This window comes from Balaenoptera physalus, assembly GCF_965194825.1.
Source record: "Balaenoptera physalus genome assembly, chromosome: 3".
Classification (NCBI taxonomy): domain Eukaryota; kingdom Metazoa; phylum Chordata; class Mammalia; order Artiodactyla; family Balaenopteridae; genus Balaenoptera; species Balaenoptera physalus.
The window spans coordinates 5,816,546-5,828,753 of NC_138890.1; the positions used below are offsets into that span (position 1 = coordinate 5,816,546).

The following is a 12,208-nucleotide window of genomic DNA, read 5'->3' on the forward strand; positions in this document are numbered from 1 at the left end:
CAATTCTGCAGATCCGGGGTGAGCCGGGGATTTGCATCTCTAACAAGTTCCTAGGAACTTCTGATAACTCCAGGGGCTGCACTTTGAGAACCCTGGCCTTAGAGACCTGGTTCTCAAGGGGAAATAGGCGGGGTCACTTAAAAGTCATCTGGGTGCTTAAAATAGTTTGCGGTTCATCTCTAAATACATGACCCCGTTACCTGAACACACGTTCCTCGTTGAAAAAGGAAAACAATTACATTTCGGGCAAACTGCCCTTTTGCCCACCAGCCTTGGTCTCTTGATCACTCCTCACACTTCCCGCCAGCCCAATGAAAGCCCTTCAGGACTTTGGAGGGGAAAATTTCTTCACATTTTCGCTTCCCCCCCCCGCCCCGACACCCCTGGCCAAGACCTGAACAAGTGTGTTTTGAAGGGGAATCTCAGGTGCTTTTGGCTGGGTCCCCCTCACTGCTTATGAGCAGGGTTTAAGGGTGGAGTGGGTGCAGCTTTTCAACTTGCTGTTCGGAGGGCAGCACGAGATGGGGAGATGGGGCGGCGAGGGGGGTGGGCGCCAGGCTTGGTCAGGGGCATTTTCAGTCATCTCAGCAAGAGGTGGGCCTCAGCACACTGCAAAGAAGGTAGTGTGTGTCAGCAGGATAAATGAAACTACCACTGTGTAGTGCACAGATGATCAGGAAATGGCTGTTGGCTGGGGGCCGGGGGGGGGCCCAAGGCAGCTGGGAGAGGGGGTGGCCAGGGTAGCAGCGTGAATCTGGGGTGAGGGGGCAGTGTCAGTACAGAGACAGAAGCCACAGGCCTAGAGGATGTAAAGCCAGCGCTGTGGTACCTGGGAAGCTGGATTTCAGAGGGAGCTGAAGGAGTCACCTTTGGGTTGAGCAGCCCGAGGTCCGCAGGGACCCTAGTGAGAGTGGCTTCCAGGGCCCCCTGGGGCAGGGGCCAGATTGCAGGAGCGAGGGGCAGGAGGTAGGGATGGCAGGACCAGCTCCATCCAGAGTCCCAACAGTAAAAGATGCCCTAGAAAAAGAGGGCAGGAGGGGAGGAGAGGTGGCTGGTCCCCAGGGGATGCTCGAGAGCTTGGGAGCTGCGAGAGGAGGGTCCAGGGTCCGTTGCTTCCTGTAGAAGATGCGTAGGGACTCGTGGAGAAGGGAGAAGGTTTGGAACAAGCTGTAGGATTGTGTAGCCAGGCACCTGTTTAGGGCAAGGGGAGGACCGAGAGAACGAACCGGCCGCCGTGGTCCTGCAGGTTCCCATCACAGCGGCTCTGACTTCGGGTGCTTGGGACTGAAGCCCCCAGATAGGTGGGGTGGGGGGACAGTGAGGAGGACGAACCCAGCACCAGCCCTCGGTGAACCAGGCAGGCAGCATCCCTTGTTTCACAGGCCGCCGAAGCAGGTTCCGAGAGAAGGTCTCACATTAATTTAATTCAACAAATATTTATTGAGCGCCTACTATGTGCCAGGCTCTGGGGACACAGCTGAGAACAAAACAAAGGCCCTTGCCAACCTGAAACAAACAGATCGGTAAATTACACATTCTGTTGAAAGGAGAAGAGTGCTGTGGTGAGAAAATACAGTGGGGTAAAAGGCGTGGGGAGTCAGGAGGTGTCATTTTAAATGGGAGGGGGGGAGGCAGCATGTGCAAAGGCCCTGTGGTGGGCGTGAGCCTGAAAGTTGAAGGAAGAGTGAGGAGGCTGGTGTGGGTGAAATTGAGATATGGTGCATGGGAAGGGTTCACACGATCACAAAGGATCCTGTAGGACTTTGGCATTTTCTCTGAGCTGGAAAGAAACTTCTGGGAGGTTTGGGGCAGTGAATAGGGAGACCTGGGCAAGCGAGGACAGGGGCTACACCAAGGCCCCTGCTGCAGGATAGGCAGCTGTGTGCTGGCTTGGAGTTCCGAGGAGAGGTCTGGAGGGGGACAAAAATCTAGGGGTGGGGGTTGGAGAGAGCTAACAGGTGCCAGGGGGTTCTAGCCCATGTTTCACTGCAAAGGGCCAACTCGGTCCCCACCCCATCCTGGTCCACGTGGCTGGGGCTTGGTCTGGCCCTTGACGCCCAGAGTCCTGGGTGGTCCAGCTTGGTTCTCTCCTCATGGATTCCTCTTTCTCGAGTGGGCCCAAGAATCACGTGACCATGTCTGACTCTTCCTTTTCTAGGCCAGGAACTGGGGGTGGGGTGTGCAGCGAGGCACTTAACCAGGGGCATCCTGAGATCCTGGTCTGCCTCTTTCCACAGCCTCCCGGAGGTGTGGGGCTGACCTGGGCCAAGCCTGGAGCTGGTGCTGCCTGAGCGGGGGTGGAGCCGGCAGCTCAGGACCTGAACTGGCCGCCAGGTGACCTGGCCATCTCCCCATTGGCCTCTCCACCCTTCTGTGTACTGGGCCCTGTTCTGGGCTGGGAACTAGGTTCAGGGTGGTCCACTGCCTTGCCCTGCAATATTCCTGGGGGTCTAGGGGTGTTCTCTGCTCCATCAGACCCCAGAGTCTTCATCTCCAGGCCCTGCCTAGTAAATGCTTCTTGTAATAAAGTAGGAAAAAAAACCCCAAAAAACTAGGGAGGTATAAATGCCGCTTCAGTTCCTGGTACTCAGAGGTGGCCTCAGACACCAGGCTCTGGAACTCCCAGCTCCCATGTTCCATGCCTGGAGACCAGAGCCAGTGAGGAGGGGCCAGTGTGAGGGGCCATCATCACCCCATTTCATGATGCAGGTTGGGCGGGGAGCACTGGCTACCTGAAACAGAAGTCTGTGTGCTCTGGTGCCAAGAGATGGCGAGGTGGGGATGGAGGAAGCATGCTGGGGTCTGAGGTGTCCTCCGCTGCTCCCTGGAAGGCCGGGCTGCCAGGCGAGGAGGGGGCTTCTAGCCTCCAGGCTTGCGGGCAGAGGTTCTCACGGTGGGAACTCCGAGCACTTGAGGGCGGGGCAGTGGTGACGGCCAGCTGGGCTGAGGGGCAAGGGACAGGCCCTCCGGGGTGTTGGCGGGGATCCAGGGATGGGTACGCTGCTTCCGTTTGTTGGGGGTCCTCAGGGTCCTGCTGTGGGCCCGGCCATTCTCGTGTTCGAGGTGGGAGAGGGATGCAGAGGGGTGCAGCTGGCGGGTGGGCAGGGGGGCTGTGCGGGTCCACAGCCCAGGGGACCCAGGGCCGGGTTGGCGGGCGGGCGCTCAGCACGTGGCCAGCCGGTCACACACCCAGCTGTTCAGGTAGCTGCCGCAGAAAACGTCATTCCACTGCCCCGAGCCCTGCATCATCACGCAGTTCTCGCCCTGGCCCGCGTCGTTGGGCTCCCCCGGCTGCCAGTTGCTGGAACAGGAGGCTTCAGGTCAGAGGACGGGGTACGGGGAAGGGTCCCCACTGCCTTCAGCCTTGACACACCCCTCCAAGCCTGGGCCCTCCCCACCCCATCCCTGGATTCCCACCCCAAGTCCCTGCAGACCAGAGACACCCTCCCCCCAGTCTGAGCCTGCATATCCAAACCCTGACCATCTCCCTCGTTTGCCATCCAGAAGCTCCCCAAGACCCAGCCCGGGGGGACGCATGCCCCCAAATACCCTCCCCTCGCATCACAGAAAGGTCCCCCTTCTCCGAGGGCCCCTCCTCTGCGTTCCCCCCTCTTCACCTGTAGCCCAGGGGGCTACTGTCCATCCAGATGAACTCCCCCTCGATGTCCAGGTCCCGAAGGCCAATCCAGGAGCCCCTCTTGTTGGAGTGTTTGGTCAGGAAGTCCTGGGGAGCAGGACAGGGCTGGGGAGATGTGCCTGGGTTCCCCCCACCACCACCACACAGGAAGTCAGGGCGGGGATCTGTGTCCTCCCCGCAGAGCCCAGGCCCACCTGCTCCTCCTGGCTGCGGACGCTGACCAGCCGCCCGTGCAGTTTGCTGCAGGCGTTCCGGGCCTGGATCCATTTCTTGGTGCCCTTACCGAAGTAGTAGCACTTCTTTTGGAAATAGATCCACTCCTCGGGGCAGATGTTGCACACAGAGCCTGTGGAGGAGAGGCTGAGGGGGGCAGCAGTGGGGGGGTACCACGGCGGGTGCCGTGGGTACCATGGGCAGGGCGGGTGGCAGCGTCTCTCCTGGGGTCTGGGCTGAAAGCAGATCCACCCCAGGGCCTAACAGAGGGTCTCCCAGGTTGCCTCCTTCCCTGGAGGTCTGATGCTGACGTCATCATCACTGCAGCTGCCCACGATGGCCAGCAGCATCTCTGCACCACCAACACCACAGCCAACACCACCTTTACCAACACCAGCTCAGCCACGCTTAGTCACCGGTGCCGACGGCAGGGCTGAGGCCAAGACCGCCAGCATCACTTTCCCCATTGCTGTCCCCACCGACAGCCGCGTCCCCCCAGTCATAGCTCTGGCCGCTGTCGCTGCCAGCCCCCCCCAAACCAGCACTCTTGGACGCTTTCTGGGAAATTGAGACGATTTTCTTCTAGTTGGTCAGGGGAGCCTGTGGTGGGGATGGGACGGGGTAGGAGGAGACTGGAGGGCTGGGTCCTGACGGCCTCCATAAGGGACCACCTTGGTCTTTCTCCCCTTGCCCCAGACCCAAGGACACTCTCAGGCACCGTCATTGCCACCACTCCCAGGTGGGAGGCTAAAACCACTGTTACTGGACTGACTCACTCGTGGTTTAAAATAGATTTTCTTAGAGTGAAGTTCATGGAGGGCTCCATAGCTTGGGTGGAATTTTTCTAAGGGGTCTGGGGTCCACAGCAGTTGGAGGAGCCCTGGGGAGACTTCTCCCACATCAAAGAGTAGCCAGTAGGCAGCCCTCTGGGGGAGCAGCATGAAAACATAAGCAAGCATCTCAGGACTTCTCGTAAGTCTTAACCACTGGTGGTCCAGTGGTTAAGACTTACGAGCTTCCACCGCAGGGGGCACGGGTTCCATCCCTAGTCGGGGAAGTTCCACGTGCCTCAAGGTGCGGCAAACAACAACAACAAAACAAAACAAAAACACAAAACCACAACAGAGAGCATCTCTGGTCCCTTCAAGAAAACTTTGGGGCTGGTGCCCTGGCTCTGTGTCACACCGTCACCGAGAGACAGCTACAGAGCTGGACCCAGACCCCAGGCCATGGGGGCCGGACTCTGGGGGGGAGGAACTCAAGGACTGACTGGGGATCAGGGTGAGCGAGCGCCAGATCCCCCCTCCCCCTCTCCCGGGAGGAGCACAGCAGGGTTTCTTGCTGGGACTCCCAGAGCCACACTGGGTCCCAGGAGACAGCGCTCCTCCACACGGAGCAGAGATCCTTCCTCTTCTCTGACCCAGCTGGGGCTTCCCAGAGGTGGGAGGCCAAAAATCAAGGGTAGATAGGGGCAAGGGGGTGGGGACTTCAGGCAGTAATACCCAGGTCCCACCCGAGGTTAAAGGCACAGTGATCGAATGTCTGCTCTCTCTGCAGCCTGCTGGCGCCACCCCCACCACCCTAGGAACTGCCAGCATTGCCTCCGTCACGGCCGCCCCTGGGGAAGATGTCATGGCCCCCCTGGTCCCCACTACTGCAGAGGTGATCCCCCCGTCCGCCCCCTGGTTGGGTCAGACAATCCTCCGGAAGGTCTGTGGCTGAGGGCATCCTACCCACGACCCTCCCCCGAGTGGAGACGGGCAGAGGCGAGATCAGTAAAGAGGACCCAGCAATGGTGAATGCGAGACAGCTTTTCCTGGAGGAGGGAAAAAGCGTGGGAGCCCCGCACCCAGGTCGGTGGAGGGGAGCTGTTGGAATCAGAAAGGGCTTTCTCAGGTGTCGCCCATCGGCCCTGCCGCACACGTGAGCACACACCATCCACACTGTCACGCTCACACCTCTACTGCACTTTGGAACACACTGCCACACACCCATGTTGTCACCCGCATGCACCGACGCCCCCACGGGTACAGACGCAATTGCTCACCGACGGACTCGCGTATCTCCATCCACAACTTCCCCACCTCTTCCTGGAGTCTCCCCAGTGAATCCAAGGCCTCGCGCCTCTCATTCAAGCCTTGGGTAGTTAGGTCGGGGGGGTGGGGAGTGGGCAGGGGTCAATGTGTTTGTTTTTAATTTGGGGGCCACAAATTCAGGCATACCTCCCTGCCCCCCTCCCCTGAGGCTCACTGTGGGACTTCAAGTTGCTCAGGTCAGCTCGAAGACCATCCAGGTTCCGGGAGAGCTCAGATTCTGATGGGGGTGGGGGGCAGGGCTGGTGTCAGGGATGATACTAAGAGTCCCGGAGCCTGGCCCCCAGCTCCACAGCCCCCCATGGCTCTAGGACCAAGCCCCCCAACCCCACCCCCATCTCTCACCCTGAGATTCCATTCTCTTCTGTTCAGCTTGGATTCTCTCCATGTCCTGCAGCATCTGGGCAGCTGATTGCAGGGGAGGGGACTTGGTGGTAAGAAAGTTCTCAGACTCACCCCCAAGTCCCCCCTTGGCCTCTTCGCCTGAGTCTTTAGGGTCACCTGCCCATTTTGCAATTCATGGTGGTCTGGAGCCCTGTGTCCACGTGTTCATTCATCCACCCTAGCTCAGCTCACTCACCCAGGGATTTCTGGGCCATCTGGTCGCCCTTGTGTCTTTCCAAGTCCTTGGACACCTGAGAGACTGGGGAGGCAGGAGAGAAGACTGGTCCTCAGGAGCCAGGAAGACAGGTCCGAGAATCCCCCCTACCCCAGGCCCAAGCGCAGGGACCCCTGTCACATAATCACAATGGCCACAGCCATTGTTTAATTTAAAAACAATTAAAAACTGTTTTTAATTTCAGGGGCACAAGTACAGGCAGATCTGGTTTTATTACACTTTGCGGATATCACATTTTTTACAAATCAAAGGTCTGTGGTGACCCTGCACTGAGAAAGTCTATCGGTGCCATTTTCCCAGCTGTGTTTGCTCACTTCGTGTCTCTGTGTCACATTTTGGTAATTCTCGCAATATTTCAAACTTTTTCATTATGCTTGTTTCTGTTATGATGACCTGTGGTCAGTGATCTTTGATGTTACTCTGGTAATTGTTTCAGGGCACCATGAACCATGCCCATATATGAACTTAATGGATAAATGTTGTGTGTTCTGACTGCTCCACCGACCGGCCGTTCCCCCACGTCTCTCCCTCTCCTCTGGCCTCCCTATTCCCTGAGACACAACAATATTGAAATGAAGTCAGCGAATATCCCTACAGTGGCCTCTAAGGGTTCAAGTGAAAAGAACAGTCACACGTCTCTCACTTTAAATCAAAAGCTAGAAATGATGAAGCTTAGTGAGGAAGGCATGTCAAAGGCTGAGACGGGCCAAAAACTAAGGCTCTGGTGCAAAACAGCTAAGTTGTGAATGCAAAGGAAATGTTCTTGAAGGAGATTAGTAATGCTACTGCAGTAAAGACACAAATGGTAAGGAAGTGAAACGGCCCCATTGCTGATAGGGAGAGAGTTATCATGGTCTGGATAGAAGATGAAACCAGCCACAACATTTCATGGAGTCAAAGCCTCACTCATCCAGAGCAAGGCCCTAATATTCTTCAATTCTATGAAGGCTGAGAGAAGTGAGGAAGCTGCAGAAAAAAAATGTGAGGCCAGCCGAGGTGGGTTCATGAGGTTTAAAGAAAGAAGCCGCCTCCATAACATAAAAACGCAAGGGGAAGTAGCAAGTGCTGGTGTAGAAGCCGCAGCAAGTTCTCCAGAACATCTAGCTAACTCACAAAAGTGGCTACACTAAACAAGAGATTTTCAATGTAGATGAAACAGCCTTATATTGGAAGAAGATGCCATCTAGGACTTTCATAGATAGAGAGGAGAAGTCAATGCCTGGCTTCAAAGCTTCAACAGACAGGCTGTCTCTCTTGTTAGGGGCTAATGCAGCTGGTGACCTTCAGTTGAAGCCAATGCTCATTTCTCATTCTGAAAATCCTGGGGCAATTAAGAACTATGCTAAATTTACTCTGCCGGTGCTCTATAAATGGAACAACAAAACCTGGATGAGAGCACATCTGTTGACAACACGGTTTACTGAATATTTTAGGCCCACTGTTGAGATCTACTGCTCAGAAAAAAAGGTTCCTTTCAAATTAGTACTCTTCATTGACAATGCACCTGGTCACCCAAGAGCTCTGAGGGAAATAGACAATGAGATTCATGTTGTTTCCATGGCTGCTAATCCAACATCCGTGCTGCAGCCCATGGATCAAGGAGTCGTTTTGACTTTCAAGCCTTATTCTTTAAGAAATACATTTCGTAAAGCTATAGCTGCCATAGATGGTGATTCCTCTGATGGTTCCGACCAAAGTCAACTGAAAACCTTCTGGAAAGTATTCACCATTCTAGAGCCATGAGGAACATGGGTGATTCATGGGAAGAGGTCAAGCTGTCAACATTAACAGGAATTTGGAAGAAGTTGATTCCAACCCTCATGGATGACTTTGAGGGATTCATGACTTCAGTGGGGGAAGGAACTGCAGATGCGGTGGAAACAGCAAGAGAACTAGAAGTGGAGCCTGAAGATGGGACTGAATTGCTGAAATCTCAGCATAAAACCCTCCACCAGCAAAAAGATTATGATTCACTGAAGGCTTAGATGATGATTAGCATTTTTTAACAAGAAAGTATTTTTACATTAAGGTATGTACACTTTTTTAGACCTAATGCTATTGCACGCTTAATAGACCACAGTATAGTATAAATATAACTTTTACATGTACTGCAAAACCAAAATAGTCGTGTGCAATATTTATTGCGATATTCGCTTTACTCTGGAACCAAACCGCACAATATCTCCGAGGTCTGCCTGTACTCAGGAAAGTACAGGCAAGAATCCAATGAACGTGTGTACCCCTCCCCCAGCCAGAATGAAATAAAAAAGCAGCAGGCGTTTCTCGAAAACTCACTGGACTCAGTTCTGAGCCCTTTGAAAGTCTTAGCTTCTTTCTGCCTCTGAGCGCTAAAATGATGCCCATTTTACAGGTGAGAAAGCTGAAGCACGGAGCAGTTAGGTACGATTCCATCAGGCACTTCTCAAAGCCTCCCCTCCAAGAGTCTCTGGGTTTTCACACCCCTGCGGGGCATAGACTGACCCTTAGATCCTGGGAGGACACTGGAGCCCAGACCTTCCCTCTCATCCCACAGCAGTCAGTGGCAGAAGCAGGAGAAGAGCCCGGTCCCCCTGCCCCCCTTGGCCCCTCCGTACCCTTCTGGGCAGTGGCCTCCTCCAGCTGTTTCAGATTTCGTGCAGTTTCCCAATCTGGGGAGAGGGAGGGAGAGGAGAGGAAGGATATTTCAGGTGCTCCATCCATCCACACCCCACCTGCCAGCGGGGGATGGAGACCTTGGGTATACCGTGTGGGAGGTGCCGAAAGGGGGGGGAGACTGGTGTCCTGGGGCAGGGCAAGGTGCCCTCGAGGGAGGGTGGGAGGGGCATGGGAAGGGGCTGGTGGGGACACGGTGGGAGACACGATGGGGAAATTGGGCTCTGAGGGGTATGTTGGGCTCCCCAGGATCTGAGAGTGGGGGTCTGTGAGGGAACACGAGAAGGGGGCCCTGTGGGGCTGAGGGTGTCCTCACGCCACAGGAGAATCAGAGCCAGCAGCCCAGCGCATAGAACTGTGACCACCAGCCCCAGCAGCAACAGCTGTATCCCTCTCCTGCAGCAGTGCCTCTGCCTTCTGTGAAGTTTCAGAAACTCTGCCAGGAGTCGGGGGGAACAACGAGGAACGCAGGGTGAGGCTAGGCTCCGGCTCTGCCAGCTTCCCCAAACCCAGAAAGCCAGAGTCCTAGGAGCTTGTCCAGAGCCCACACTGAAGCAGAGGGTCTCAGTGGACCCCCAGCCTCCTCTGGACACTTTCTCTACATGCCGCATTCATGTCCATCGGCAACCATAGCCCCCGATCTTTGTCTGTCCATCTCTGTGTCTGTGCATCTCTGACTCTGTCCCTCTGCTGGTCCAGCCCAATGACGGCCGCTCCTTATGCCCACACTCCAGCGGCCAGCGAGCCTGACTTGGGGCCAGAGAGACACTGGCCATAGAGACAGGTCTGGGGCCAGGAGGTGAGACCCCCTCCTCCAAAGGCTCCCTCCTCAGGTGGCTGACCCCGACCCAGCTCTCACCTGTGCCCCTTCTCCCTTGTGTGGATTCAGTTACCCCCCGCCAGTGCTGGGTTCCCAGCATCACCTCAGGAAGACTGGGTCCCCCTTCCCCTGCCCACCCCCAGACCCCCAGCCCTCACCCTGTTGCCTGCTCCCTACTTTGAGCTCCTACCCTAAACACCAGACACTGGGTCTCAGTTCTTCCCCATATCTGAGCTCTTCCCTCACCCCACTCCAGGGCCCCCCAAAGCTCTACCTTGATGCCCCACTGCAGCCACAGGCCGCCTTCCCTCAGCCTGGCTGTGAGGAGTCATCATGCTGAGTTCCACTTGTTCTGAGTCCCCTTCACGTGGTCTTCTCTCTCTCAGGTTCCTAGTGCACCAACTGGAGCTGGTGTTTTTTGTTTTTTGGGTTTTTTTTTGTCGTGAGCGTGTTGAGTCAGAGAAGGGAGGGACCCGCAGCTTCCTTCTCCTGCCTTCTCTTGGCTCTGTGCCGGGAAACCCAGTCAGGGCTCACCTCCTTCCAGTGCTGGGCTTTTGCTAAAAATTCACTCTTCTTCACAGATAGGGACCCAGGAGCCCTTTTCCCCTCCTAGGTGGGAGATCAGGAGGTCAGGTTTCTTGCTTTTGCCAGGGTCAGCTTCAGAGAGTTCTCTCACCTGAGTATGAAGTTTCCTCCATTACAGCGCTGCTTGGTTTCTCCCAGTGATGGGATGCTCACTACCTGTCAAGGCAGCCCACTTGGCGGGCACAGTCACCGCTCTGCCTGGGATCTGGGTTTTAACGAGGGTTAGGGTTAGATGTCAGACTCCAGTTACTGGCACAGGACGGCACCTGGGACTTGAGGAACTCCATGACCATTGGCTGATTTTGTTTAGTCCGTGACTGGGAGTCAATGTTGCGGTTAACTGGGGGACGCAACTGGTGTGGAGGACCAGAGGCCTGGGACCAGAGGTGGGCGCCCCAGAGCCCATCACATGCGATGTGCACAGCAGGTGTTCCATGAATGTGCACCTGAGTGATATTGGCAAGTGGCTTAACCTTGAAACCAATTTCCTCATCCACAAAATGACAATATTAAGGATACCTACACGGTAGAGGAGGGTGGTCTGCTCTATATGAATGTGCTTTGAACAAGTCTTGGGACACAGTCAGAACCAAAACTATTATCAGCTCTTGTTACTCTTGCTGCCTGTGCCACCTTGGCCCAAGAATCAATCTTTCTGAGCCTCAGTTTTCCCTTCTGTAAAATGGGGGTGATGATAGTACCCAACTCATGAGGCCGGGGTAGGACCAAATGAGATAACAATGGACATGAGGCTTGTGGCACAGCGCTGCACACAGTGGGTCTTCAGATCTCAAATGTTTATCAAGCATCCCAGGTCCGCTGGGAAATACAGACTCCATCACCCAGGCCTCAGTTTCCTCCTCTGCCAATGTGCCCAAGGAGTCCTTAAAAGTCTCTTGACTCTAAAGCACCTATGTGCCAAAGAGCATGGGCTTTGGGGTCTGACAAGCCTGGGGGCCACCAGCTGCGCCCCCTTGCTGGATGACTATGGGCAAGTCACTTCCACTCTCTGAGTCTCAGGGAAATGGAGATGGGGGCAGCCAGGCTCGATGAACGGCTGCTCAAACCAGGTCTTTCAGCATCCCAGAGGAGGCCAGAGGTGTCACCACCCTGCAGCCGGACATGCCTGAGCCCATGCTGGCCAGACCTGGCGCTGAGTCCTGGCTTCACCCCGGATGAGCGACTCAGTTTGTTCATCTTTTTTGTAAACTGAGGGTGAGCGGCAGCGCTGGTTCTCCCCTGGAGGCCCCTGGAGGCTGTATGATACGGCATTCGAGGTACTGGCACACAGTAGGTGTTCTGTAGGTGAACTGAGGTACCGAGAGGGTAAGGAATCTGTCCGCACCACACTGTGGTGGGACTGGACCTTGAACCCAAAATGGGTGACCTCGGAGCCTATTTGCTCCACAACTGGGGGACACGGCCTCCTGGTGGGTGTCTGCTGCTAAGGGCCAGGGCGGCAGGGCCCCGATGCCAGCCTGTTTTTCCAACACAAGAGCTCCTTCCCCTGCTTACGGCCTTCAGTGGCTCTCCAGCATCCTGCACGATCAGCCCTCAATGCACCCACCAAGCACATCTTTCCTGCTCAG

The 12,208-nt window shown here is 55.7% G+C and overlaps 1 protein-coding gene across 1 annotated transcript; it reads right to left on the reverse strand.

Annotated features, from left to right (window-relative positions):
• Window positions 1-687: 687 nt before the first annotated feature.
• Window positions 688-10,035, reverse strand: FCER2 (Fc epsilon receptor II). Its single transcript, XM_082453998.1, has 8 exons — window positions 9,306-10,035; window positions 9,157-9,210; window positions 6,524-6,586; window positions 6,073-6,163; window positions 5,898-6,025; window positions 3,832-3,983; window positions 3,618-3,724; window positions 688-3,301 (listed from the first exon to the last, which is right to left on the reverse strand). The coding sequence occupies exons 1-8, from the start codon at window positions 9,823-9,825 to the stop codon at window positions 3,163-3,165; spliced, it is 1,254 nt and encodes a 417-aa protein (XP_082310124.1). The 5' UTR covers window positions 9,826-10,035; the 3' UTR covers window positions 688-3,162.
• Between the last annotated feature and the right edge of the window lie 2,173 nt (window positions 10,036-12,208).

Excerpts from the sequence above, each read along its gene's own strand:
- FCER2 (XM_082453998.1), bottom strand. The coding sequence starts at position 9,825 with ATGCGGCATGTAGAGAAAGTGTCCAGAGGAGGCTGGGGGTCCACTGAG. Across the intron at positions 9,211-9,305 it reads CTTTCGGCACCTCCCACACG|ATTGGGAAACTGCACGAAAT; the intron begins GTATACCCAAGG and ends CCCTCTCCCCAG. Across the intron at positions 6,164-6,523 it reads GATGGCCCAGAAATCCCTGG|AATCTGAGCTCTCCCGGAAC; the intron begins GTGAGTGAGCTG and ends CACCCCCATCAG.